Raw genomic sequence first — 26814 nt, 5'->3', positions numbered from 1 at the left:
TCTATTCAGGTTAAATATTCGCCTTTTCTTTTCCCACAATATCTTATTCTCATCGTGATGAGTGTTTTAGAAACTAAACAAGACTGCAAAATGCTCCAGATGTTCAACGATAATAAATGAAGCTGAGGAACAATCAGAGTATTGTCAATTTTGATAGAAGAATTTGCATTTCACTTTTATTATATATATTATATATATATATAATTTCAGACTTTCCATGAACACATATGTGATGAATGTGGGCGTGAGAACATATAGATGTGTATGTAAGGAGGTCCTCAATAAAAATCAGAGATTGTGTCATGTGATGCATGCAGGACGGAAGCTTGTGGGGGGAAGTGACTTTGGAGGAATGAAAGAGACGCAGGAGATGCTTGACTTTTGTGGAAGGCATAACATCAGAGCAGATATTGAGCTGATTAGGCTGGACCAAATCAACACTGCCATGGAGAGGCTGGCCAAGTCTGATGTGAAGTATCGCTTCGTGATCGACGTGGCTAACTCCCTAAAAGGGCGGCTAGAATAATGCTAATTCCAGCTTCATAATTGGAGGCCTTGATGTCAGAGTATTTTAGGTCTGAGATGTGAACTTATGCAGAAGAGGACCGAATAATTAATTTTCAGAAACTGTTATTGTACCTTTTATTGCTTTGGTCATCGGAGGGAGCACATATGGAATATGGTTGTGTTCCGTTACATTTTGTTGTCTACCGCCGTGTGACCCTCATCTCGTCCGTATCGTATCGGTGAGGCCCCAGTTAAAATGTTGTGGGCCCCAGATACAGTGATCGATGGGCTTTTCTGAGAAACTACTAATTGCTAAACTTGGGCTCATTAGACGTCGTGGGTTGAAGTTTAAGAAATAAGACTCAATGATACGTGACGGACCGAAAAAGAAAAAGAAAGGAAAAACAAAGTCTTAGGACTAACACAAGAACCAGGGAGTTGCATTCGCCTTTACGCCCTCCTTCTCGGATTCCAGCAATCAGCATTTTTGATGGCGCTCCGTCATTGTTGGTGAGTGTTTAAGAACACGCGATGTGTTGAGAACTCGAGACTGACAAGGAATAATTTAGGGTTTTTAAATTTATATTTGACTATTTGGTTATTCTAAATAATTAAGAATTTCAAGATGCTGCGAGAGAATGGCTTAGAAATTAGTGGGGCCCGTGGGCAGGAACGAGTAGTAATCCAGCCCGAAAATCAAACTAAAAAAGAGAGGTTAACGCGATAAATACACAGTGAAGGTTATGTTTTTATTGAGAAGGCATGCCAAAAGCAGGATGCGATGGGCAAAGTGAAGTTGACGTAAGAAACTAAAAAACAGAATGGTGATGGGATGAAGGAATAGCAGTCAGGGGATGGCAGGGGCGAGCGCCGGAGTGAAAGCAGGAGCGGCATCACAATAACCTCGTAAGATGTAGGCCTCGTGGTCGGTGAAGCCGAGGGAGGCGAGAACAGCAGGCCAGCAGTTATGGGTTATGACGGTTATGGCCCGACAACAATGCGGCCCAATATCTGCCTCCCCCTTCACCAAATACTGCATTATCTCATTCGTGCACGATCTCAGCTCCATCAGCGACCCCCAGCAGTCCACCTCCGCCCTCGGCTCCCTCGCTGCTCCTCCACACACCGTCAGAAGATAAGTCAGAGCTATCAACAATAGCACGTGCTTCCCAGCCATCTGCACTACTCGCATCGCACGATCCCCTCTCTTCCCTCTTCAAGCCTCCCCCTCCGACTTATATAGCTTTTCAATAACGCTCTTCAATTCCTAATCATGACAGTTACGCACGAATCTGTTATCTTCATTAATCCCTGAGAATTGAAGCTGCAATCAAATCCCTGGACGGTTACAGTCTTGCAGGCGGACAGCCCCTGGCCCCCTCGCATTCGCTGAATCATAAATGGGCTAGCTTGGGCCCATGGGCTTTGCATCCCATGTCCAACCGCCCGGTGCCCATCAGAACTAACCCCGCCTTCATTCAGTCATCGTTGGGCTTAACTGCTTCCCTTGTCCCTTCTTGTTAACTACCGGGAAATATATGATCCCTATTTTTCAGTTTAAAAGCCACTCGCTTGGATTCAACTCCACGCCAATGCATCCGATGTGCAAGGAAACTTGCAGCAGGCGTTTAATTTTACAGCTACTTTTACTGTCCGTCCTCGTGCTGGATCCACTTGTGAAAGTGCTGTTACTGGAACACCATGGCCGGGCTATTCATCCGTCTAGTTCTTCGTTTTTGCGCTTTCTAGTCTTCCCAATAGCATTATCCAGTCATCAGAGATGCTGTTTAGTTTGGCGGTTTTCCTAAAGTTGCTCTGTGCTCAATTCGCTCTTTCGTGAATATGATAATCTGATTTGTCACGTTTTATTGGACAAGGCAGCAATCGAGCCACTTTCCCATGCTGTGATGACACGCCTTTGCTTTGTCAAAATCCTCAATTACCCAACGTTTAAAATTTGAAAGAACAGACTGACCATTGGTGGAAAATCCCGTGCAAACAGAAATTGATGAACTCAATTAGCCAGACGTGTCTCCCGAGCCCATATTGGACGACGACGGCAAATTTTATATAGAAACCAGCCAATGAGAATCCAACATAATATGAATAACGAACTCGTTGCTCCTTATGGTTTACAATGTGTTTCGTGTCTTGAGATGATTTTATGAAACGATCGCTCTTTGTCGGCCAAGAAGATCCATCCAATCCAAATTCAGTTAAGAAATTGTGGAATATAATATGAAAGGTCTTTTTATGCATAAATGTGTATTTAATTATACTTTTTGGGCTGCTTTAAGTCGTCAAAATAGTAGTGCTATGAATGTACGTGGTGATTATGATAACCTAAGTGCGGGAGCCTCCCTTTTTGTCCCAAAAGATGGACTTCCTTTGTACAGATGGGTTCCAATTATAAACACGATAACATCAATATCAGTGGTGGTTGCTGTCATTATCATCGTCATGATTGTATCCTGTGAATATTATAAAGTCATTACTTATAATCTTGGTGAGCAATTTATAATCTTTTTTGCTGTGAAATCAAAATATTTGGATGCGAATAATTTCGAAGTTGTTGAAGTGTAAGTTGGTTTAATAATTTTATTGCCAGCTACCTGTTGTCGGTATGTCGTATGAGTATGTGGTACCTGCTACTCCCCGCGCATAATTTTGCGTAGCTCTGAAGCAGATGGCTCATCACGGATGATCCCCTTTGGCATCAACGTATGTGTTTTTTCGGCCTGATATTTCAATTTTTTTTGTGTGCAAGCCTGATATTTCAATTCAATATGCGTATAATGAAACATGGAGGGAAAAAAAGAATTTTGGGGGCCTCGGGGTATAATAAGCAAGAGGGCCTGCCCTGACATTATTGTGGGGCATAGGCAATGTATTAAGAGAGAGAGAAAAAAGGGAAAGAGCAATAAATAGGATGCCACTCAACATAAAAGAGAAAAGAAAGGCAACCTAAAATCACATATTTCATGAAACATAAAAAAGACAAAAAAGATTGGAGACACCTATACGGAGCTCACGCCCAGCCACCGACACTTTCGTTTTACCTTTTAAACCGAAGCAGCCCAAAAAAAAAAAAAGTCTTGCTTGCGTCTCTCTTTCTCAATTTTTTGGGTCAAATTCCTTACCAACCCACTCAGTATTTCTTCTGACCAGCAATCAATTGATTGAATATGAACACAATTAATCAAGTATGTATATGCGCGCGTATATTCCACATATATTATGAGTGAGCTTCTATGGGAGTTACTTTCGTGCATTGTGCTATTAAAGTAAAAAAATATGAGGAGTTACTCAGTTTAAAATTAATTTTAATTTCATATTTATGCAATCCAGACAGGAGGTGGTATAAAAGACATTTAGTACAATGCGTATACGTGATTATTATTGTGCTATAGTTAGAAAGCAGACGAAGCAAATGTCTATGGGGGGGAATAAATAACGAAAGTGAATGGAAACAAGTGCGTGAAAAAGAAGGCGGGGAGTGAGCTGGCAAAAGCTGGAAGGGAGGTGGGGTTCGTCCTTGGCTTTGCCACCCAACCCTGTCTTTTTCTCAACTCTTCAATCTCACCCATCTTCGCCCCTTCTTTCTTATTTTCTTCTCTCTCCGTCGCCATCACGTCACACTTCCCCTTCTATTCCCATCAGTCAATTGATTAAATTGCTTCTTTCTCTGCACTATTCATCTCTTAATTAACCCACCAAGCATCATATCATACTAATAATCTAACGCTTCCCGTAATCTTAATAGTATATGCTACGCATCCAGGTTTCAATTCCAGCCATAATTTCACAAGAGTTGTTGAGGAAAAAGGTACAAAATTTGCCTGAAAAGCCCCGTGCTTAAATCCGCGAGGGAGATATGAGTGTACGATGTGCAATGGAGTTGACCCTCTGAAGAAATGCGAGATGGGATTGCCATTGTTCCCGGGAGACAGCTCACAGCTCCAGAATCGCCCGTCCTGTTCGCTTATCATTCATCATTCCTGAATTACATTTGTACCCTTCCTCTGCCCCGCAAATTTACTCATCCCAACATTACAGCATGGTAAATATGAAATGTCATTTCACCGCTGGGTTCTTTTTGTTTCCGCTGCCATTGTTCGGCTTCTGTTGACCGTACCAAAACCCACCGACGCAGGGAGGCAAGGACCTTTACGATTACGTGCCAGATGGCATAACTACTATGACTCCATTTCTAATGGCCTCTCAGCGTCTCTTCCATCCCAATCAATCAACATCATCCTCAAAAAACACCACGCTTTCACATCCTCCTGGCCTTTAATTAATTACTCCACTCTTTTCCTTCCCATTCTATGCTTTCTTTCTTCTCTTCTTTCTTCTTCTCTCTTTTTTTTCCCCTTTATATCTTTTTTCACTTTGCTCCAACCCGTTGGCTAATCTCGTTTGGGATGTTTTAGATTAAAACCAAATTATAGTTTCAGAAGTGTTTTTACAGATTCAAAGTAAATATATGAAGGAGGTTATCTCGTTTTACAAAAAAATACTCTGAAATATAGGTTTTGATTTACCAAACACCCCTTTGAACCAACCGGGTGAGGGTCTCCTTTTTTTTAGGACCGGAAACGCGGTGAGGGTCAAACCCCACGTCTCATCCGGGATACATCACGTTTTGGTTACAGCCCGTACCATATTATGGTATACATATATATATAATATATTATATTTCTCAATTGATCTCTGCCGAAAGGTTTTCTTTTATAACTTTTTAATTGAATAGGCGACCCGGGAGAAAAAAAATAGTTGGATGCCGTATACCCAGTTAAAGTACATATCATACTATTTTAATTGGAAAAAATCTGGGTAATTATTGGATATCATGAGATCCAATCGGAGGCAAATCACAGGCCAGTTGTTGCCTAAGTGTAATAGACATCTTTCAAAATGACGAAAACGACCTTCTTGGTTCCGGAATATAGAACCAAACATAAAAGAAAAGTCGAATTGTATAGTGGCACCGACAGTGGGAAGCTCATGTGGACCGAGAGTCACAAGCATTATTCTATTCTATTAAAAAACCCAGAAATCTATGGTCCACATAAAGTAACACCACATTCATTATTGCTTCCGCCAACTATTAATTAATTAATTGATCACAAACATTTTTAGTCCAAATACCAGTATGTGACTCTCCTCTCTCCTCCGATTTTTATTTTCCTCCTCCCCGTCCTTCACTCCAGAGAAATGGAGAAATTTACTCTAAATTCACCCCAAAAAAAAGGAAGTATGCGGTAAATCATAACATTAATACTAATAATTATTATGGAGAGGTTGGCCTGCTCACAGCGTTTGGTTTAGCCTAATAATAACAGGTAAGATAACTCACTTCGCAACCAACAATAAGTGGACCCAATCTAATTCAACTGTTCTGAATCTAGCTACCCTACCAATCTCTCCTACTTTCAAATACCGCCCTCCTTGAAATTTACTCTAAATTCACCCCAAAAAAAATGAAGTATGCGGTAAATCATAACATTAATACTAATAATTATTATGGAGAGGTTGGCCTGCTCACAGCGTTTGGTTTAGCCTAATAATAACAGGTAAGATAACTCACTTCGCAACCAACAATAAGTGGACCCAATCTAATTCACTGTTCTGAATCTAGCTACCCTACTAATCTCTCCTACTTTCAAATACCGCCCTCCTTGAATTAAATTAACCCGAAAACGAACAATGCCGGTATTAAATTGTGTGATGCCAGATTTCTTCTACCATTTATAAATATAAATTCCCTGTTTATAGTTGACTAATTTGTTAGAAATTGGCTGACGCCTTGGAGCATCTACATCAACTCGCATATCAATTTTTTAGGGCAAATGTGTTTTATCTTTCGGTGCATTCAGCACGTTAATATTATTTTTAATGCATGCATCGTTTTAAAAATTATAGTATTTGATGTAACTAAAAAGTTAATGCTAAGTACTGGGTACACTTAGAGAAATAAGATGTATATATCTTTGCTCTTTCTTTTATGCTTTTCTTGACGTCTCAGTTTGGGTATTGCCTCACATAATCTTGTTCCGTACTCTACTCCAGTTTTACCACTTTTACGTTTTCGGCCAAAAAGTTTCATGTGTACATACTGATACTGATGATGTTGATGGCATCAAAAATAGTAACTAACAATGTAACATGCATCTGCTTTGAATTTTATATTTAAATATAAAATGGCAGATCGGTAATGGCCACTTCGCCTAAACTGGAGATAGTAATTCACGGAATGTGAGTATGTGATCATACGCTCAATTTCTTATTTCTTACTAAAAATTCTTATTTCATACTAAACCGTTACTAATCAAACAAGGGATTCATGACAAGCCCAAAAAAAAAAAGTTTCATCATTAGAGGGAGAAAAAAAAACCGAAAGGAAACAACTGGCGCAAAAAAAAAAAAAAATCAAAATGGGCGCGCAGAGTAGTAAAAGGAATAAATGGTATGATACCAACAAATGCTCAAACACATGGGCATTCAGTCAGCACAGCGTGGAGAGAGAAGAAAGGGAAAGAGTTAAACGAATAGTCTCCGCCGCCCGAGCAGATCCAATCCAACGCCTCTCACTCCTATCTTCCTTCTCCGTCGTATCTCTCCCATTCGCTGGAGTTTTAGTTTCTCAGCTAAACCCTGCAGGGGGGAGTGACAGACTTTCTTGATCTCCAAGCACTCCTAGAAGACGATACAAACGCTCCCGTCTGGATTGTGCCGGCGAAAATTCAATTTTTCCGGGCATAGAAAAATCACCGACAATTTTCTTCCTCCAAGATTTACCGCCCGAGCGGAGAGAGTTTCTTTAGTTCTTTTCACCAGCATCCGGTGGGTGCATAGCCCAGAGCCACCGCCATCTTCTGGCCCCACCACCTCAATTAAGAAATTCGCTGAAATATTTTATATTCTTGGCCCTCTCCCTTTTTTAATCCCTCTCATTATTTCTTGATCTCTCTGTCTTTGTCCCCTCCTTTCTTCGTATCTCCTTCTCTCTTACGCGTCTTCATCTCCACACACACTCTCAACCCTCATCTCTTTGTACTTACTGCCCCCCTTCCCCCTTCTTTTTCTCTCTCTCAATCTCGCCATAGATTAGGACCAGCCTGGTCACAGTGGAGACTTAGCTTGTCAAAGAATCAAAATAGCAGCACGCCCCCAGACTTTTTCCTGCTATATCTTCAATGCTAAAGGCATTTTCGATCTTGTTCTTTTCTTTATGAGAGGATTGGCTTTCTTGTGATGCTTGCTGTCCTGGGCTTTCTTCCCCAATGCGAAAGTGGATCTGAGCAACTGGAGGGAGCAGTCTCATAAGAACATTGCTTTTGAGCTGGGGCTTCTTGATTTGAGGACTGAGGGGTTGTTTACTCTGAGTTGTCAGTGATGCATACCGGAGGACGACTCATCGCTGGTTCTCACAACAGGAATGAGTTCGTCCTGATCAATGCAGATGAGAATGGACGGGTAAGCTGTCTTGGAACCCTTCATTGTGAATTCCCTTCTGAAATGGACATCCAACTCTTGTAGCTCCAGTTTGATGGAAAACATCATACTAGGGCTTTTCCTCTCCGGATTCTTATGTATTCTTGGGCTTGATGTCTTCACCAACGAAATTTTAAGCTTTTGATTTTATTTCTTTGTTCATTAGTGGTCCATGCTTATCTTGGCGGCTTCTATTTGGTACCTTTATGCCCTGTTATTACTTTTCAATTCAAACGACATCCCAGAAATAGTTTTGTCTTGTGGTCAAGTTTTCTGCTTACCTTGTTCATGTTATAGTTGGGAAGGGATGATTCTTTTCAATGTCCAGGGGCCACCTTACTCCAGTCAAGTTTGCATTTGAAGTTTTCTTAGTGGCTCATTGTGGGTGGCTTGGGGCCATCTTTAACTGAGTGCAGTGCGGATTTGACCCATCTGGATTATGTGGTCGAGAACGGTGAAACATTTTCTAGATTAGGTGTAACTTCCCTACATATATAAAGATATGATTAATTAATTGATGATCTTGAAGAATTGCTGTTGTTTTGACACGAGTTGGGAAGATTTGATGGTCATGTATGGTTTGATTTTTATTCTCATTGAAATTACTACTGAGTACGAAGTAGGTTTTGTCTTCCTACCATGCTCATCTGTGCAACGGACGAAGCATTTAGATGTATCAAATTTTATGAAGGCTATATGTTGTTTTTAATGCAGTATCCTTTTGGCGTGCTATTTCATTGAACTTGATTGAATGTGTTTTTGGAATATCATGTGCCTGTAATGTTGACCTTTCTCCATTTTTTCTTTGCAGATTAAGTCTGTCCATGAATTAAGTGGACAAATATGTCAGATTTGCGGGGATGAGATTGAGATTACGGTTGATGGAGAGCCCTTTGTTGCTTGTAATGAGTGTGCTTTCCCTGTTTGTCGGCCCTGCTATGAATATGAAAGAAGAGAGGGAAATCAGGCTTGTCCACAGTGTAAAACCAGATACAAGCGCATCAAAGGTGAAATTGTAGTTTGTGTCGTTGACTTATCTAATTACTCCCTATATGAATGTTCTTTAACTCATGAATGCATTGCAGGTAGTCCAAGGGTTGAGGGTGATGACGATGAGGATGACATTGATGATTTGGACAATGAATTTGATTATGGGGACCCTGATGCTTTGGGCCCACACCAAATGTCTGATGGACGCCTTCACACTGGTCGTGGTTCTAATTCCAATGTCTCTGGAATCCCAGCAAATTTGGATCATGAGTCCTCTCTCAATTCTGAAATTCCTCTCTTGACATACGGGGAGGAGGTAAGTTTGCGAGTTTTGTGTCGAAATAGTGTTTTTCCTTGTATTTACTAGTGCTCGCTGCTAATGACTAATGCTGCATGGCACTTTGGGTTCTTCATAGGACTCTGAGATATCTTCTGATCGGCATGCTCTAATTGTTCCGCCATATATGAATCATGGAAACAGAGTGCATCCCATGCCCTATAATGATCCATCTATTCCTTGTAAGTCTTGAAGTTTTTTATTTTGTGCAGATGTATGCTTCATGTTATCTGTTCATACCATGAGTTTGCGACCCTGATGTTTCTGCTATTGTAGTGCAACCCAGGCCTATGGCTCCAAACAAAGACCTTGCAGTCTATGGGTATGGAAGTGTGCGTTGGAAAGACCGGATGGAAGAGTGGAAGAAAAGGCAGGGTGACAAACTTCAGGTGGTGAAGCATGAAGGGCATAATGGTGGAAACTTCGGTGATGACTTGGATGACTCTGATTTGCCTATGTATGGTTCTGAATATACTACATGATTGGCTTTGAAACTTATGGTGGCTTCTTCTGTAGTAAAAAGGCGTAACCATTTTGCCTTGAGATATTTTTGTAGGCACTGGGCATCTATTTACATCCATTCTTTAGTTGTTCCAAACCAGCATTTTAGCGCTCGAACTTGTTATTACCTTTGTTAATGGTTAGGTGGCATTGGATTATGTAAATGTTCATTAGAATTATAATTTAGTTTTCTAATGCTCTGCCACCTGTTCTTGTCATTTAATTTATTTGTCTGCTACTAAGATTTTCACAATGTATTTTATCAGGATGGATGAAGGCAGGCAGCCACTATCACGGAAACTTCCGATCCCTTCAAGCAAGATAAATCCATACAGAATGATTATAATGCTCCGTCTTGTGATTCTGGGGCTTTTTTTCCATTATAGAATTCTCCATCCAGTCAATGATGCATATGCCCTGTGGTTGACATCAGTCATATGTGAAATATGGTTTGCTGTGTCATGGATAATGGATCAGTTTCCAAAATGGTATCCAATACAGCGTGAAACATACCTTGATCGGCTGTCACTTAGGTATTTAAGGCACCACATGCGTCTTAACCTTGTTTATGTTTTACATGTCGATCCATTTCTTTATGCTCAATTGTGGAATGTTTTCTCAGTATTGGCTTCTGAAATGGCTGCAGGTATGAAAAAGAGGGAAAGCCATCTGAATTGTCTAGTGTAGACATCTTTGTTAGTACTGTTGATCCCATGAAAGAACCTCCGCTAATAACTGCAAACACTGTGCTTTCGATCCTTGCTGTTGATTATCCCGTTGATAAAGTTGCTTGCTATGTCTCTGATGATGGTGCTGCCATGCTCACGTTTGAAGCACTTTCTGAGACATCTGAATTTGCCAGAAAATGGGTCCCGTTTTCTAAGAAATACAATATTGAACCCCGGGCCCCAGAATGGTATTTTAATCAGAAGATTGATTATCTGAAAAATAAAGTACATCCAGCATTTGTCAGGGAAAGGAGAGCAATGAAGGTTTTAAATTACTACTCGTCTCTTTTCTTAAATGCTTAATTTTTCACAAATAAGACGAAAACATTTGGCACTCATGGTTGTGTTTTTCCATGTGTTTTGCAGAGAGACTATGAAGAATTCAAGGTACGGATAAACAGTTTGGTGGCAACAGCACAGAAAGTTCCTGAAGATGGATGGACCATGCAGGATGGGACTCCATGGCCTGGAAACAACGTTAGAGATCATCCTGGCATGATTCAGGTAATGTGATGTATCATTTTAACTGATGCAATCTTATTTATTTATTATAATGGTTTGCTAAAATTGTTGGCTGGCAATTTGTTGATCACCCTTCCGTTTCATGGATTATATCGTATCATGTAGTCATTTTTGTTTGTCTTCATGTATGTTGCAAGAGAGGTCTGGTAATTGGTAGAGCCCCTTTTTGCCTTCATGAAATCCTTTCCTTAGAAGTTCTGACTCGGTTAAATTTTTTATTCTGCAAGGATGATTTGCAATCAGACTTGCCTAAGAAATCTTCACACGTAGCATTTCAATTCTTGTTTCCATGCTATTCGAGAAGCTGGACGTGAAACTAATGTTCTGTTTGGGTTTTTTTTTTTTAACAGGTATTCCTCGGTCAGGATGGTGTTCCTGATGTTGAAGGCAATGAGCTGCCTCGTTTGATTTATGTTTCACGAGAAAAGAGACCAGGATTTGATCATCACAAGAAGGCTGGGGCTATGAATGCTCTTGTAAGTATCAAATTATTTTCATTCTTGACCTCGTGCAGTTGATGATCTAGTACCTTGGATGACGTGTTTTTGTAACTACAATATGTGAAGGTACGAGTGTCAGCAATCCTCTCAAATGCACCTTATCTTTTGAATGTTGATTGTGATCACTACATTAACAACAGCAAGGCGCTTAGAGAAGCTATGTGTTTTATGATGGACCCTCAGTCTGGGAAAAAAGTATGCTACGTGCAATTCCCTCAGAGATTTGATGGAATTGATCGCCATGACCGATACTCTAACAGAAATGTTGTATTTTTTGATGTAAGTTCTATATTTCCTGTTGCATTTCCTGTTTCACTATTTTCTTTACCTATTTATTTTGGAAATCACTAATTTTCCAATTGAAAACAGATCAACATGAAAGGACTGGATGGCTTGCAAGGACCAATTTATGTTGGAACTGGGTGTGTTTTCAGAAGGCAAGCACTGTATGGATATGACGCACCTGCCAAGAAGAAGCGGCCTAGCAAAACATGCAACTGCTGGCCAAAATGGTGCTGCTGCCTTTGCTGCTGCTTTAGAAAGAAAAAGAATGGGAAGTCCAAAACGAGGACAAAGAAGGTCAAGCTAGGGGATGCGTCAAAGCAGATTCATGCACTTGAAAATATTGAAGGAACTGAAGGTTAATATTAATCATTATGATGGCCGTCCTCTGTATCAAAATATGCATGCGGTACAAAATTGTGAGATGCTAATGGAGTTTCTTTTGCAGGAGTCAAGGAGGGGAGCACATCTGATCTCAATCAAATGAAGCTGGAGAAGAGATTTGGGCAGTCTCCTGTGTTTGTTGCTTCCACCCTTTTGGAAAACGGTGGACTTCCACCAACTGTGAGTCATGCATCTCTTTTGAAAGAAGCGATCCAGGTCATCAGCTGTGGTTATGAAGACAAAACTGAATGGGGAAAAGAGGTATGCTTAAAAGAGTAAATAAAAAACGTTTGCATTTTTTAATCAATCTTTCTATTTCCTAACAATTTTTTATGCATCATCAGGTTGGTTGGATTTATGGTTCGGTCACAGAAGATATCTTGACTGGATTTAAAATGCATTGCCATGGTTGGAGATCTGTTTATTGCATCCCCAAGCGGCCTGCATTTAAGGGATCAGCTCCCATCAACCTCTCAGACCGTCTACACCAGGTTCTTCGATGGGCCCTTGGTTCAGTTGAGATTTTCTTGAGCAAACATTGCCCGGTCTGGTATGGCTATGGTGGTGGGTTAAACTGGTTGGAGCGATTTTCTTATATCAATTCCGTTGTGTATCCATGGACTTCCCTTCCGTTGCTTGTTTACTGTACTCTACCAGCTATATGCCTTTTGACCGGAAAATTTATAGTGCCTGAGGTATTGCTTTGTATTTCATTATTTACTAATTACTAATTCTGTTGTTAAAAACAAGAGATGCTTTCAAGCTTTTTGGTCTTCAAATAAAAGCTAAAAGGGTGATGTGGTTACTAACACTTTCTATGTATCTTAACTTGCAGATTAGCAATTATGCAAGTCTTATCTTCATGGCCCTCTTCATATCCATTGCAGCAACTGGTATTCTTGAGATGCAGTGGGGTGGTGTCGGCATAGATGATTGGTGGAGAAATGAACAATTCTGGGTTATTGGAGGTGTTTCTTCTCATCTTTTTGCACTCTTCCAGGGTTTACTGAAGGTTTGGCTGGTGTGGACACAAATTTCACTGTTACATCGAAAGCTGCTGATGATGGAGAATTTTCAGAGCTCTACATCTTCAAGTGGACTTCACTCTTAATCCCTCCTACTACATTATTGATCATAAATATTGTCGGGGTTGTGGTTGGTGTCTCAGATGCCATAAACAATGGGTATGACTCATGGGGTCCCCTCTTCGGAAGGTTATTCTTTGCCCTCTGGGTCATCCTCCATCTGTACCCATTCCTGAAGGGTTTGCTGGGAAAGCAAGACCGGATGCCGACTATAGTGTTGGTCTGGTCAATCCTGCTGGCTTCCATCTTAACTCTTATGTGGGTTCGAATCAACCCATTTGTTTCGAGAGACGGACCTGTGTTAGAAATTTGTGGATTGAATTGTGAAGATTCATAAATAAACGGCTGAAGAAGTGTTTCAGCTGGACTGCGCCTGGCTGCCTTGCTTGGTGGAAGAAGCAATTTCACTAGATACCAACACGCGTGGTGGTGTTGCATGAATTTTTGGATGCAAGTTGTACTTTTGGGATTTGTAGATAAAGTGGAACGAAGGCTGACATATTGTTACCTATAATAGTGGGTTTTCCATTTATTCTTTTATTACATTTCGGTTTTTTGGGGGGAGGGCGGTTTAAGTGTCATTCTCTTTTCTTTTTTCCAGTTTCTTTGTATTTTTACAAGAACATTGAATGATAAATATTTCCCTTCTCAAATTGAGGGATCTTCACTTCAGAGTCTCGATCGAGTTGCCCTTTGTTAAAGTATGGTTCTTGTCCTCTCAAGTGTATCCCAGGGCTGCATCATTAAATGCTGATTTATATACCTGAATAAAAGATATCATTGGCTAAGAGTGTGGCACGTATGACCCTCAAATGGTAATTGGTTGTTTGACGCTTCGATCTTACGAGGTATCCCTGGATAAGCTGTGTAGTTTGTATGTTCGCGTTTTCAGATCAATGCGGAGGACCGCCCGGGGTTACAATGAAGAGAAACTCTTGGTCGGTGAAGGGAGAGTTTGGCATCCTTATAAGCACTTAACAAGTTAAGATAAAAAAAATTTCGCATATTTATTTTAAACTCTTAAATTGCTTTTAGAAAACTAATTCAAACAGCCTCTCGATCTCACAAAAATGCGCAATCAGATGTATTAGTTATAATCCACGGTAAATCTAGTTGTTTCTTTTTTATACAGCGTATTATTATTATTATAAATCTGCACCCAATGCGGCGTAGATTGCAGGTATAGAGCCTGCGTTTTATGGCAGCGACAAACGACGTGAAAGAATCTGGTTCCTTCGTCAGGCCGAAAGCTGTTCACTTTTGGATACTCGGTTCAGCCGTCCTTCCCTCCTATACTGGAACCGTTTTCGGAGCCAAAAATGAGCGTGGCGGAAGGAGGTTAACGTAATTATTGCTTGAGTTGCGGCAAAGACCGTACCAGCCGTCTCTGGAATCCCCACCGTGGCATTCGCATCAAGGCCCCCTACAAATCCCACGGCCGTGAAGTCCGCGATGTCCATGTCACCTTGTACCTTCTTATTCCCACCCTCTCTTTATATCTGCTCTAGGATGAAGCTTTCCAGTCTGTCAATCGACATCGTGGTACTGGGTACGTTAGCTGACCTGAAAACCAGCCTATCATGGAATGCTGCAGTAGTCTTTTGAACATCCACAGGGGAATTATGAATGTTGTGATTTAGGAGCACAAACATAGGTAAGTTTAAGTAGAAGAAACAAAATGATCCTTTAACTCCTGTTTTTCTTAATAGTGCCTTGTCCTAGAAGTTCACTGATGCGAGTCCCGGGGAGCTGCGGCCGGTGGTCCTGGTGTTATACTTGTATGCATTTTAAACATGTTCCTGAAGTCCATGTATGAATATAGCTCTTCATTAGATGACGAGAGGAAATTGAAAACGTAATTACGACTACATGCCATCTATTTCACGTTGCTTCTCACCCCATTGTCCGTCTCGAATGCTAACATCGTCATTTACCATAGGGACAACTCCAAGTTATGTTCATGCGGTGGGGATCGACAGATCTTTTACTGGGACGTGGCTACGGGACGTGTAATTCGAAAATTTCGGGGCCATGATGGGGAGGTATGTTTGTTACTTTTCTTATATGACCCGGGCGTTTTCTTCTCACGCTCACCACCTCGTCACTTGGTTTCTGGTTGATCATTTTTCATTTAGGTAAATGCTGTAAAGCTCAATAAGCACGCATCTGTTGTAGTTTCAGCTGGCTATGATCAATCGTTGCGTGCTTTGGACTGCAGATCCCACAGCACACCGAGCCGATTCAGGTGTGCATACGTATGTGGTGTATTGTATTCCCTAACATAATTTGGCGTAACTCTCAAGCGGTTGCTACACTCATCATCAGTGATACTCCGACGCCCATGTGGATCGAGAATTTTTGGCATTTGCCAGTAGGGTATGACGAATATTTGATAGGATCAAGTCAATCACGTGCGATATACGAATAAAGCAGGAAAAGATTTGGAACTCGTATAAACCATATGGTTGCTTACTTTTGGTTTTTGTTTTTAAATGCTGAATGCAACAGGAGGACGTGAAATATGGGAGGGGAAGGGTATAAAAGTGCAGACATAGAGGGAAGGCATATTTTGGAGGAGGAATCAGAATTTGTCCGATCATGGATCGTTTGGGGCATCGAGAAGGCAGAGGCCATATGCTAATGTGCCTTCCCTCCCACATGATATATTGATATAATAGGCAAACCACTCAATTTCAGATATTTTTACGGAACCTGAAAAGACAAGATACAGGACAGAGAAGCAAGCAACACCAAGTCACCGACACTTTGTTCCAAGCGGCACCACCCTACCTAAACAACAACAACAACGCAACAGAAGGGATGATGATGTGCTCGGTTTTCGTACGTACACAGCGAGAAAGTTGGTTGGGACATTATGTCTTGTAAACAAATGCTGATAGATCTTAAATGCCCATGCTTTGTAAAAGGTTAAGGAAGTCCGAGATTTTTCGATGGATAGTATTTATCAAAATTGGAACGAGGAAAAAGAAGATGAACTGTGGAAACCCGAAAGAAAATTAAGCTGATTTTTTTTTTTTGGTCATTCAACTACTTTTGTTGTTTAAGAAAATAGTTGAAAACCGCTATAATAAAATAAGATTAATTTAACAGCAAAAGATGGATGGATTGCAGGAGGAGCCGTTGTTAGTTAAAAGAAATTAAAAAAAAAATGGAGGGGAAGGCTGATGAAAAGGAACGAGGGCATGGCGCGGGATTGAGATTCTTGTCGCGGGGAAGATTACACGGTAGCAGCATGCATTAGGTATATACTGGGGGGTGAATGGAGAGAGGGAGGGGGCAGGAACAGCTGGCGCTGAGCTGGGAGTAAGTAAAGTAAAAGAGGAGTTTGTCGCTTCTGCTTCCACTTGTCTGCCTTCTCCGGTCAACTCACCTCTCGCCATCTGCCCCTCGTTTTCCTGCCTCTTTTACATTTCTGCCCCTCCTCCAACCCTGTTAGTCTCGGGTCGGGTGTCCCCATCCCCTTCCTCCCGTAACTGTCCGCTCATCATCATATTTTGACTTAGTAAATGAATTCACTAAATATCTAAATGAAAAACTTGAGTGTCTGAAGAGAGAGAGAGAGAGAGATGAGGGAGACGATGCGGGAGCGTCCCCCTCGTTCACATGTGTTCAACGTGTCATGTTCCCATTCCTTTCCCCCAAAATCATTAACCCTCCTTCTCTTCTCTTTCTCCCCCTAAAATCTTGTGGGACTAGCATTGCACAGCACTAGCATATCATCGTTGTAGATTTCATTGCCTTTAAACCTCTTGTTCCTTCGCATTGCATTAAAAATATATATATTTTTGACCAGATAAGAAAAATATACTCACTTTACGCAGAATTGTGAAAGGATAAAATTCATTATAAATAATCTTGCAATTAGTTATAGTGCTGATATGGTGATGAGTGAATGATGGATGCGGGTTAGAGTGACAATGATCACAAAACGCGTCCCCTCCTAAAAAGAAAACACGTGTCACCAAAAAAAAAAAAACTTTCTCCTGCATCTCTTTTCTAGAACTCACGAGCCTATGTCTTGTACAGATGACTACAATTTTTTATGCATCGCCTTCTAATTATAAAATTTTTTTTTTTTTTGACCGGAATTATAAAATTTTATTTAAAGATTATAATAAGATTTTATAATTAAGATATGAGATAGTATATACTGCATCTCACAGCTCTGATTAATGCCACGCAAGCAAGAGGGCTCTCCCTTCTTTGATGACTTTATTAGATGCATTTGACCACATGGCTCCACGACGCCGCCGCCGTCAAGAAGCCACACCTCTCATCCTTTATCCCATCTTGCCATTCTATTCTAACATGCGTGCATGTTCTGCCATGACACTTACCAGCTTCGTATACACCACTTTCTTGGATGCTCTTGTATATCATTGCATCAAACAACCCCTTCCTTAATATCATCTCATGTCATGTCAATTTTATCACTCCCATGTTCAAAGAATCAAAGGCCCTTCCTCCTTTTTTTTTTTTTTTTTGCCCCCTCCTTGCACATGAAGCTACCTGACAAATTCTGGAGCAATATACTCGTCCCAGGCAGACACATTCAATGAATGTCACTGTTACGTCGCCCTTCTATGTTACTTTTACATCCATACATACCTGATGGTAATTTTCTCGCGTGATCACTCTTTCCTTTGCATTTTTAATCCCTTGGTCTCTCCCCCCCCCCCTTTTTAAATCAATTATCACCTTATAGAGGGAGTCCACACACACTCACAAGAGGATTGAACTCATAATCTTGTGCTTCTTGATATCCTTAAACCGAACCTGGAGGCCCCAACAAATTCCAGTGTTATATGATACTACCTCTAATCTTAAATATAAGAATTATTTAGAGGTTCGATTTAATCTTAAATATAAGATTTCAATTCACTTTATTTTTTATACTTACTCATTTTTCCCAAAGTAATCTCTATATGATGATCCCACGTATTAAAGAGTTTTAATTCCAATGTCTATAATTAATAAGGATATTTTAAAAAACATAACACTTATTACTAATTTAACTAATTTTTTTATATTTATAAAATAATTATTTAAGGATGCAGTGTGCTTGACTGTGGGGCGATCTTTTTATAAAATCAGGACAAGGACTCTATTGGAAATTGAGAATTATGTAATGCCACCGACAGCGGAATGCCCATGTGGCACCAAAACTGACACATTATTCCATGCTCATGTACTGCTATTAATTAATTCATTCAACAAACACAGCGTACCCAACACACACAAATCTCTCTCTCTCTCTCTCTCTCTCTCTCACGGGGTCCACAAAACGCAGCACCCCATTCATTACGGTGCCTGCCGATTGCAATTAAGGAAAATGAAAAAAAAAAAAACCGTTGAAATTAAAACATTGCCATAAGGATTTATTTATTCAAAGCCAATATTATTGTTATCAGAATACATACTACGGATCCTTATTTGTAATTTTTTTATTTTGGTGGTCTTTTTTTTTACGGTTTTTCTTAAAATTATGGTTCGTTTGTGCATGTGGTGAATATATTAGTCAATAATAATTATTTTATTTAAATATACAAAACATCCCACATTTATATGAGTGGTGAATGTGGTTATTGCATCATTTGAATTAAGAAGAATACACTTGATATTTTATTTTCTTCCCTCTTCTTATTCCTGAGAAATAGTGGGTTTGTTTAGTTTGTGAGATAACGATGATGACAAGAGCAAAAAGGTGATTTCATTATTTGTTTGGAACCCATAATATTTAAAGGGAGTAATAATTATGGAGAGGTTGGCCAGCTCATGTCACTTGGTTTTTTTTTTTTCCCCAACAAACATGTCACTTGGTTAAACATAACGAATAGGATCATTCAGAGCTCATGATCAATAAACTGTGGACCCGAACAGTTCGACCATTTATAATTCCGGATCTGACCAGTCGATTCAATATACTCCTCGTCCTTATTATAAGACCCCATTTGACTTTTTATTTGGTCCTAATTATAAGACCCCAATCCATTTGTCTCTTATATTTATATATTTTTTTCCAAGATAATCCTTCTAATAATAATAGTTTTTAGCCAATAACTTATTAGCAAGGATATTTTAGGAATGACAACACTTATTTATTATAAATAACCAACTTAACTTACTTCCTTAATCTCCTCAAATAAATCAATTGGGTCTTATAATTAGGACCGGAGGAGTACTTGTATATGATTGGCCCAAAAAAAAAACTCGTGTATGTAAGCATTGTTGCATCCAAAATATTAAAAACCGGATTGGTAATTAAATCAGTCGAGATAATGGGTTAAAAGTTAGCTGGTTAGATCGAAGCTAACCTGATAAAATAAAAAAAATAAAAAAATATAAATTTTCATCAAACCATCATAGAACTAAATATCAATTTAGTACATTGAATTACTGATAAAATAATCATATACTTACAATTTCTTTCCAATCTTTTATGTAATTCCTCTGACAAATTGAAATCATAACCTCATATTATTAAAATCAGGTATTGATCCAAGCAAGATATCAAAATAGATATATGATAACAAAATATTCTTTCCCATATTCCTTCAATCACCAAGTAAGAATTATCAACTACCAAAAAATAAAGACAAAAATTCATCAAAATACTACCTCCGGTCTTAAATATAGTTGACTAGTTTGAGTAAATTAAGAAATAAGTTAAATTAGTTATTTGTAATAAATACGTGTTATCTTTCCTAAAATATCCCTGCTACTCAAGTTTATTAGTCAGAATGGATAAATATGAGAAACAAAGTAAATTTAGATTTTTTATTTAGGAGCAAAATAAAAGTCAAATAAAGTATTGTATTAATGACCAAATATAGTATTATTTAAAATAAAAAAAGAAAGAGGCAACCGGGTTAATCCACCAAACCAATCGGATTGGACTGGGTTACTCTCGGGTTGGATTGAATCACTCTGGGTCATTTTTCTGGTTTACAGGGGTTGATCATATAGGCCAGTTGACTAGTTCACTGGATTCCGATCTGACCTGACCGGTCCGATCCGATTTACACACATTTATTCCTTTTTCTGTTTTGTTAAACTGATCAAGTTTTAGTATCATATATCTTGGTTGAAGCGTCGCCATCTCCTTGTACATATCACCGGGAAAAAAACTGAATTTCTGTACAATTTTGTCTCAATACGCCGTATAATATATTTAGAGTATTTATGTCACTAAGTTATAAAATTATTAAAAAAATTCCTATAATATGGTTTGATCATATAAAATACTCAGTCAAACAGCATCAACCGTCCTTAGCATGGCGGCAAACCAATCTCTGCCATTGACAAATAAAGCGAATGGCACGTTTTCATTTTCAATGGTAAGGAACCCATTATGACCAAACCCAATATAATTAGCTCATTACTTTATTAATTAAACCTATAATCTCGACCTCTATCGAGGTTCCTTTGCAGATGACAGTCTTCCTTTTTATGTGTAAGAGGCAAACACAATTAAATTCTCGTGGCGTGAAATGTGATTACGAATTCAAAATTATTTGTAGATATGAAGAGCCCATAAGCAGGCAATGCCCAAAAAAAAAAGAAAGTAAAAGAATGAATGAAGTAGGAAAGGAGACAGCTAATTACTGTTGACTTTTATTAGATAGCGAGATCAGACAACAAACAGCGGCGAGTAAAAAAAATGTCTGACAAAAAAATAAAAATAGAATTCGGGAGTAGCATGTAACGAATCCGCATCCGATATGAAATCGAGTAATCACTGATCTGTATCCGTTCGGTACAGGGTAGAGAGAGAAAGCTAAAAAGACACGATCTACGCGCGCGCGAGCGGATCCAACTTCGCGCTTCCTATCTCCTCTCCCTCTTCGTATCTCCGCGACTCGCCGTAGTTGTAGTTTCGCTGCTAATCAGTGGAAAACAGAGTGACTCTCGACGCACGTTATTTAGTTCTCGACATTTCCAATCAGCTCAAGAAGACGACAGGAAAGCTACTATTTAGAGTTTGCTGCCGACAGTTAACATTTTCTGGGCTTAGAAAAATTATCCACAATTTTCGTTTTCCAAGTTTTAATACTGAGTGGGGAAAAGTATTTCTCACCAAACTCCGGTGGGTGCATCACCCGGCGCCACCACCGTCATCTGGGCCCCACCCAACTCAATTAAGAAAAATTTGCTGTATTTTGCCCTTTTTTAATCCCTCTCAATTCATTGTTTCTCGATCTCTCTGTCTCTGTCCCCTCCTTTCTTTGTGTCTCCTCCTCTCTTACGCGTCTTCGTTTCCACACACTCTCAACCCTCATCTCTTTGTACTCACTGCCTCCCTGCCCCCCTTCTCTTTCTCAATTTCGCCATAGACGAGGACCAGTCCGGTCACAAACGAGACTGGAGACTTGGGTTGTGAATGAATCCTGATAGCAGCGCACCTCCAGAGTTTTTTTTTTTCCTTGTATCTCTTTTATGATGAACAGTCATTTTCGATCCTGTAGATTTTCCTTATGAGAGGTCTGGCTTTTTTGTGATGCTTGATGTACTGGACCGTCTCATCCAATGCGATAGCGGATCTGAGCCACAGGTGGGGGTAGTCTCAGAAGAATATTGGTTTCCAATTTGGGCGTCTTGATTTGACGACTTGAGACTTGTTGACCTAGAGAGCTGTCAGTGATGCACACCGGAGGCGACTCATAGCTGGTTCTCACAACAGGAATGAGTTCGTCCTGATCAATGCGGATGAGAATGGACGGGTAAGCTGCCCAGGAAACTTTTATTGTTATTTATCGACGATGGCTGGATATCCATTTGCATTTCAGTCTTTTATGTCTTTTTTTTGGTTTGATGGAAGACAGGATGTCAGGTTTCTAAGACATTTTCCCCCTACGATTGTTGAGTAATTTTTCTTCTGATCCTAGTCACGAACGAAAATCGAACGAAAATTATTTGCCTCGTTTTTTTCCCCCCTCTTTGCCTTGGTTCATTAACGGTTCATGGTCATCTCGATTCTCGGCGTCTGCTTCGTATCCCTTATGACTATCATTACTTCTCAACGAAAATGGCGTCCCCAAAAGGCTTTTATATTTTGATGAAGCTTTCGTGCTTACTTTCTTATTCATGTTACAGTTGAGAGGGGGTGCTTCCTTTATGCAGCTAGGAGCCACTTTTATTCAGTCAATTGTGTTTTTTCTTTTAATAGGTCATTCTAGATTGCTTACGTCCGTCTCTTTTAATTGATTGTGCTACGGTTTTGACCCTTCTGAATTATGTGGTAGACGACGATTGAACATTTATGGTAATAGGTTTATATATGCCTAAAAGCATAATTGATTGATAAGGGTTGAAGAATTGCCTCTCTTTTTCTACGAATTGATAAGATTTTATGGTCATGTATGGTTTACTTTTGATTCACATTGAAATTACTAATGAGCGCATCTGTGCAACTGACGAAGTACTTAGATTCATAATTTTTTCAAAGGGTATATTTTTGTTAATGCAGTATGCTTTGGGCATGTTATACTTGGAATTGTGCATATGAATATCAGGTTCATGTGACATTTTCCTTTATTGGTTTCTTCTGTTCAGATTAAGTCTGTCCAAGAGTTAAGTGGACAAATATGTCAGATTTGTGGGGATGAGATAGAGATTACGGTGGACGGGGAGCCCTTTGTTGCTTGTAATGAATGTGCTTTCCCTGTTTGTCGGCCCTGCTACGAGTATGAAAGAAGGGAGGGAAATCAGGCTTGTCCACAGTGTAAACCAGATACAAGCGCATCAAAGGTGAAATTGTAGTTGTTTTTTTTTGTCTTTGACTTTTCTAAGCACTTCCCTTATGGATGTTCGTTAACCAACAAATGGATTGCAGGTAGTCCAAGGGTTGAAGGTGATGAAGATGAGGATGACATTGATGATTTGGACAATGAATTTGATTATGGGGACCCTGATGCTTTGGGCCCACACCCAATGTCTGAATCAACCCTGTCTGGAATCCCTGGAAATTTGGAACATGAATCCTCTCTTAATTCTGAAATTCCTCTCTTGACATATGGGAGGAGGTAAATCTGCAAGCTTTCCTTTTTGTAACATTGCCTTTTTCCTTTGAAGTGGTTTTGTTGCACACTGGTCATAGAAATTGCTGCATGACACTATTTTTCTATGATGATAGGACTCAGAGATATCTTCTGATCGACATGCTCTAATTGTTCCTCCATTTATGAATCATGCAAATAGAGTTCATCCCATGCCCTATAATGATCCATCTATTCCTTGTAAGTCTTGTAAATTGTTTTTTGTTTGCATTTCTACCTTTCATGTTATCTGTTTATACCGTGAGTTTGCGATGCTGATGTTTCTGCTATCATAGTGCAACCTAGGCCTATGGCTCCAAACAAAGACCTTGCAGTATATGGGTATGGAAGTGTGCGTTGGAAAGACCGGATGGAGGATTGGAAGAAGAGGCAGGGTGACAAACTCCAGGTGGTGAAGCATGAAGGAAATAACGGAGGAAACTTTGGTGATGAGTTGGATGACTCTGATTTGCCAATGTATGTCTCTGAATCTACGTTCCGTAATTCTTGCCATTACAAGCTATACAGCCCATTGGATTTGGTAGAGATAATTACTTTGTTGGCTTTTAGGTTTTGTGGTTAGATCATTTAAATGTTAATGAGTGTAGGATTTATATGTCATTTCTCAATTTTTTCTAATTCTGTGCGGCACATTTCTTGTCATTTATTTTTGTTTGTTAATATGATTTTCTCAATGTATTTTATCAGGATGGATGAAGGCAGGCAACCACTATCACGGAAGCTTCCAATTCCTTCAAGCAAGATAAATCCATACAGAATGATTATAATGCTCCGTCTTGTGATTCTAGGGCTTTTTTTCCATTATAGAATTCTCCATCCAGTCAATGATGCATATGCCCTGTGGTTGACATCAGTCATATGTGAAATATGGTTTGCTGTATCCTGGATTATGGATCAGTTTCCAAAGTGGTACCCAATACAGCGAGAAACATACCTTGATCGGCTATCACTTAGGTAATTGGTGTGACCATGGCCAGTGCCTTTTGTTTCCTTATTTGTAATTTCGTCTTATCGCTAATGTGCCTGGCCTATGCCATTCTACCTTTTCTTGCTCAATCGTAGTGTGCTTCTCAGTATTGGCTTTTTGCATGGGTGCAGGTATGAAAAAGAAGGAAAGCCTTCTGAGTTATCCAGTGTTGACGTATTTGTCAGTACTGTTGATCCCTCAAAAGAACCTCCGCTAATAACTGCAAACACTGTGCTTTCCATCCTTGCCGTTGATTATCCGGTTGATAAAGTGTCTTGCTATGTCTCTGATGATGGTGCTGCCATGCTCACTTTTGAAGCGCTTTCTGAGACATCTGAATTTGCTAGAAAATGGGTCCCTTTTTGTAAGAAATACAATATTGAGCCCCGAGCCCCAGAATGGTACTTTTGTCAGAAGATTGACTATCTGAAAAATAAAGTACATCAAGCATTTGTCAGGGAAAGGAGAGCAATGAAGGTATGAAACTTTTTACCCTTTTATTTATAAATAAATTGCTTTTTATGCTTAATATTTGCAAACAATATGAAACGTTTGACTCACGACCGTGTCTTTCCTGGGTATTACAGAGGGAATATGAAGAATTCAAGGTGAGGATAAACAGTTTGGTAGCAACAGCACAGAAGGTTCCTGAGGATGGATGGACCATGCAGGATGGGACTCCTTGGCCTGGAAATAATGTGAGAGATCATCCTGGCATGATTCAGGTAATATGCTGCGTCTTTTTAACTGGTGCAATCTTGTTTGTTTAATGTGATGGTGGTTGAAATTATTGGGCCCTGCTGAGTCGTTGATTGCTTTCCTGTTTCTTGGATTATGGTTTATCACTAGGACTCTTGTCTTTAGTGACATTGAAAGAGATGTCTTAGTTGTTGAAGCCCCTTGCTTAGTGCTGACCCGCCTCCTTGCAATCCAATTAGACTAGCTTAAGCCCATCTTCACATTATTAGTGGACTGAATTCTTCCTATCATGCTGCATGTGAAGCAGGAAATGAAAGTGACGTTCTTTTTTTTTGTTTTTTTGTTTTTTTTAACAGGTATTCCTCGGTCAGGATGGTGTTCCTGATGTTGAAGGCAATGAGCTGCCTCGCTTGATTTATGTTTCACGAGAAAAGAGACCAGGATTTGATCATCACAAAAAGGCTGGGGCTATGAATGCTCTTGTAAGTATCAAATTATTAAGATTCTTGAACTCGTGCAGTTGATGATCTAGTACCTTGGATGACATGTTTTATAACTACAATATGTGAAGGTACGAGTGTCAGCAATCCTCTCAAATGCACCTTATCTTTTGAATGTTGATTGTGATCACTACATTAACAATAGCAAGGCGCTTAGAGAAGCTATGTGTTTTATGATGGACCCTCAATCTGGGAAAAAAGTATGCTACGTGCAATTCCCTCAGAGATTTGATGGAATTGATCGCCATGACCGATACTCTAACAGAAATGTTGTATTTTTTGATGTAAGTTCTATTTTTCCTGTGGCATTGCCTGTTTCACTACTTTCTTTACCTATTTATTTTGGAAATCACTAATTTTTCAATTGAAAACAGATCAACATGAAAGGATTGGATGGCTTGCAAGGACCAATTTATGTTGGAACTGGGTGTGTTTTCAGAAGGCAAGCACTCTATGGATATGATGCACCTGCCAAGAAGAAGCGGCCCAGCAAAACATGCAACTGCTGGCCAAAATGGTGTTGCTGCCTTTGCTGCTGCTTTAGAAAGAAAAAGAATGTGAAGTCCAAAAAGGAGACAAAGAAGAAGGTGAAGCTTGGGGATGCATCGAAGCAGATACATGCACTAGAAAACATTGAGGAGGGAATTGGAGGTGGATCTTTAGAACTGCGATTCTTGCAATCTGAACATTTGTGAAGTTAGAAAGATAGTGATGGAGTTTTTATTTTATGATTTTTTGGGCAGGAGCTAAGGGTGATAACTCAACTAATTTGACTCAAATGAAGTTGGAGAAGAGATTTGGGCAATCCCCTGTGTTTGTAGGCTCCACCCTTCTGGAAAATGGGGACTTGCACCAAATGTCAGTCGTTCATCTCTTCTAAAAGAAGCTATCCAGGTCATCAGCTGTGGCTATGAAGACAAAACTGAATGGGGAAAAGAGGTATGTGCTGAAGAGTAATGGAAAAAAACATATATGCATTTTCTCATCAACTATCTTGATCCTAAAATTTTTTGACCCATCATCAGGTTGGTTGGATATATGGCTCTGTCACGGAGGATATCTTGACTGGATTTAAAATGCACTGCCATGGTTGGAGATCTGTTTATTGCATACCTAAGCGGCCTGCATTCAAAGGGTCAGCTCCCATAAACCTTTCAGATCGTCTACACCAGGTTCTTCGGTGGGCACTTGGTTCTGTTGAGATTTTCTTGAGCAGACATTGCCCAATCTGGTATGGCT

At 39.8% G+C, this 26814-nt stretch overlaps 3 protein-coding genes and 2 pseudogenes across 4 annotated transcripts; 4 read left to right on the top strand and 1 right to left on the bottom strand.

Annotated features, from left to right (window-relative positions):
* Positions 1-312: 312 nt before the first annotated feature.
* Positions 313-710, top strand: LOC114723917 (probable mannitol dehydrogenase; the record flags this gene model as incomplete). The annotated part of the gene is given in 1 exon segment (XM_028910167.1): positions 313-710. A coding segment is annotated over 1 exon segment (214 nt), but the record flags the coding sequence as incomplete, so codon positions are not given.
* A 470-nt stretch (positions 711-1180) lies between these two features.
* On the bottom strand, positions 1181-2687 carry LOC114723919 (egg cell-secreted protein 1.4-like). Its single transcript, XM_028910169.1, has one exon. The coding sequence runs from the start codon at positions 1697-1699 to the stop codon at positions 1355-1357; it is 345 nt and encodes a 114-aa protein (XP_028766002.1). The 5' UTR covers positions 1700-2687; the 3' UTR covers positions 1181-1354.
* Positions 2688-7905: 5218 nt separating this feature from the next.
* LOC114723916 (cellulose synthase A catalytic subunit 6 [UDP-forming]-like) lies at positions 7906-14005 on the top strand (annotated as a pseudogene).
* Positions 14006-14751: 746 nt separating this feature from the next.
* LOC114723918 (WD repeat domain-containing protein 83-like) lies at positions 14752-16304 on the top strand. Of its 2 annotated transcripts, XM_028910168.1 has the most exons (4): positions 14752-15188; positions 15273-15375; positions 15469-15578; positions 15659-16304. In XM_028910168.1, exons 1-4 carry the CDS (start codon positions 15127-15129, stop codon positions 15759-15761), a joined length of 378 nt encoding a protein of 125 aa, XP_028766001.1. In that variant the 5' UTR covers positions 14752-15126; the 3' UTR covers positions 15762-16304. The 2 variants fall into 2 exon arrangements, 1 of the variants encoding a protein (XP_028766001.1); XR_003738281.1 differs by having other exon boundaries at positions 14757-14801; positions 15469-16304.
* A 3790-nt stretch (positions 16305-20094) lies between these two features.
* On the top strand, positions 20095-26810 carry LOC114723915 (cellulose synthase A catalytic subunit 6 [UDP-forming]-like; annotated as a pseudogene).
* The last annotated feature ends 4 nt before the right edge of the window (positions 26811-26814 follow it).

The sequence above is a fragment of the Neltuma alba genome, unplaced genomic scaffold, assembly GCF_004799145.2.
Source record: "Neltuma alba isolate B1F8T4 unplaced genomic scaffold, ASM479914v2 tig00012162_pilon, whole genome shotgun sequence".
In the NCBI taxonomy this organism is placed as follows: Eukaryota; Viridiplantae; Streptophyta; class Magnoliopsida; order Fabales; family Fabaceae; genus Neltuma; species Neltuma alba.
The sequence above is the reverse complement of the archived record's forward strand: the minus strand, read 5'-3'. Positions and strand labels throughout refer to the sequence as shown.

Coding starts and splice junctions, on each gene's coding strand:
- LOC114723919 (XM_028910169.1), bottom strand. CDS start 1,699: ATGCGAGTAGTGCAGATGGCTGGGAAGCACGTGCTATTGTTGATAGCT.
- LOC114723918 (XM_028910168.1), top strand. CDS start 15,127: ATGTTCCTGAAGTCCATGTATGAATATAGCTCTTCATTAGATGACGAG. Junction 15,376..15,468: donor TTCGGGGCCATGATGGGGAG/GTATGTTTGTTA, acceptor TTTTTCATTTAG/GTAAATGCTGTAAAGCTCAA. Junction 15,579..15,658: donor AGCACACCGAGCCGATTCAG/GTGTGCATACGT, acceptor ACTCATCATCAG/TGATACTCCGACGCCCATGT.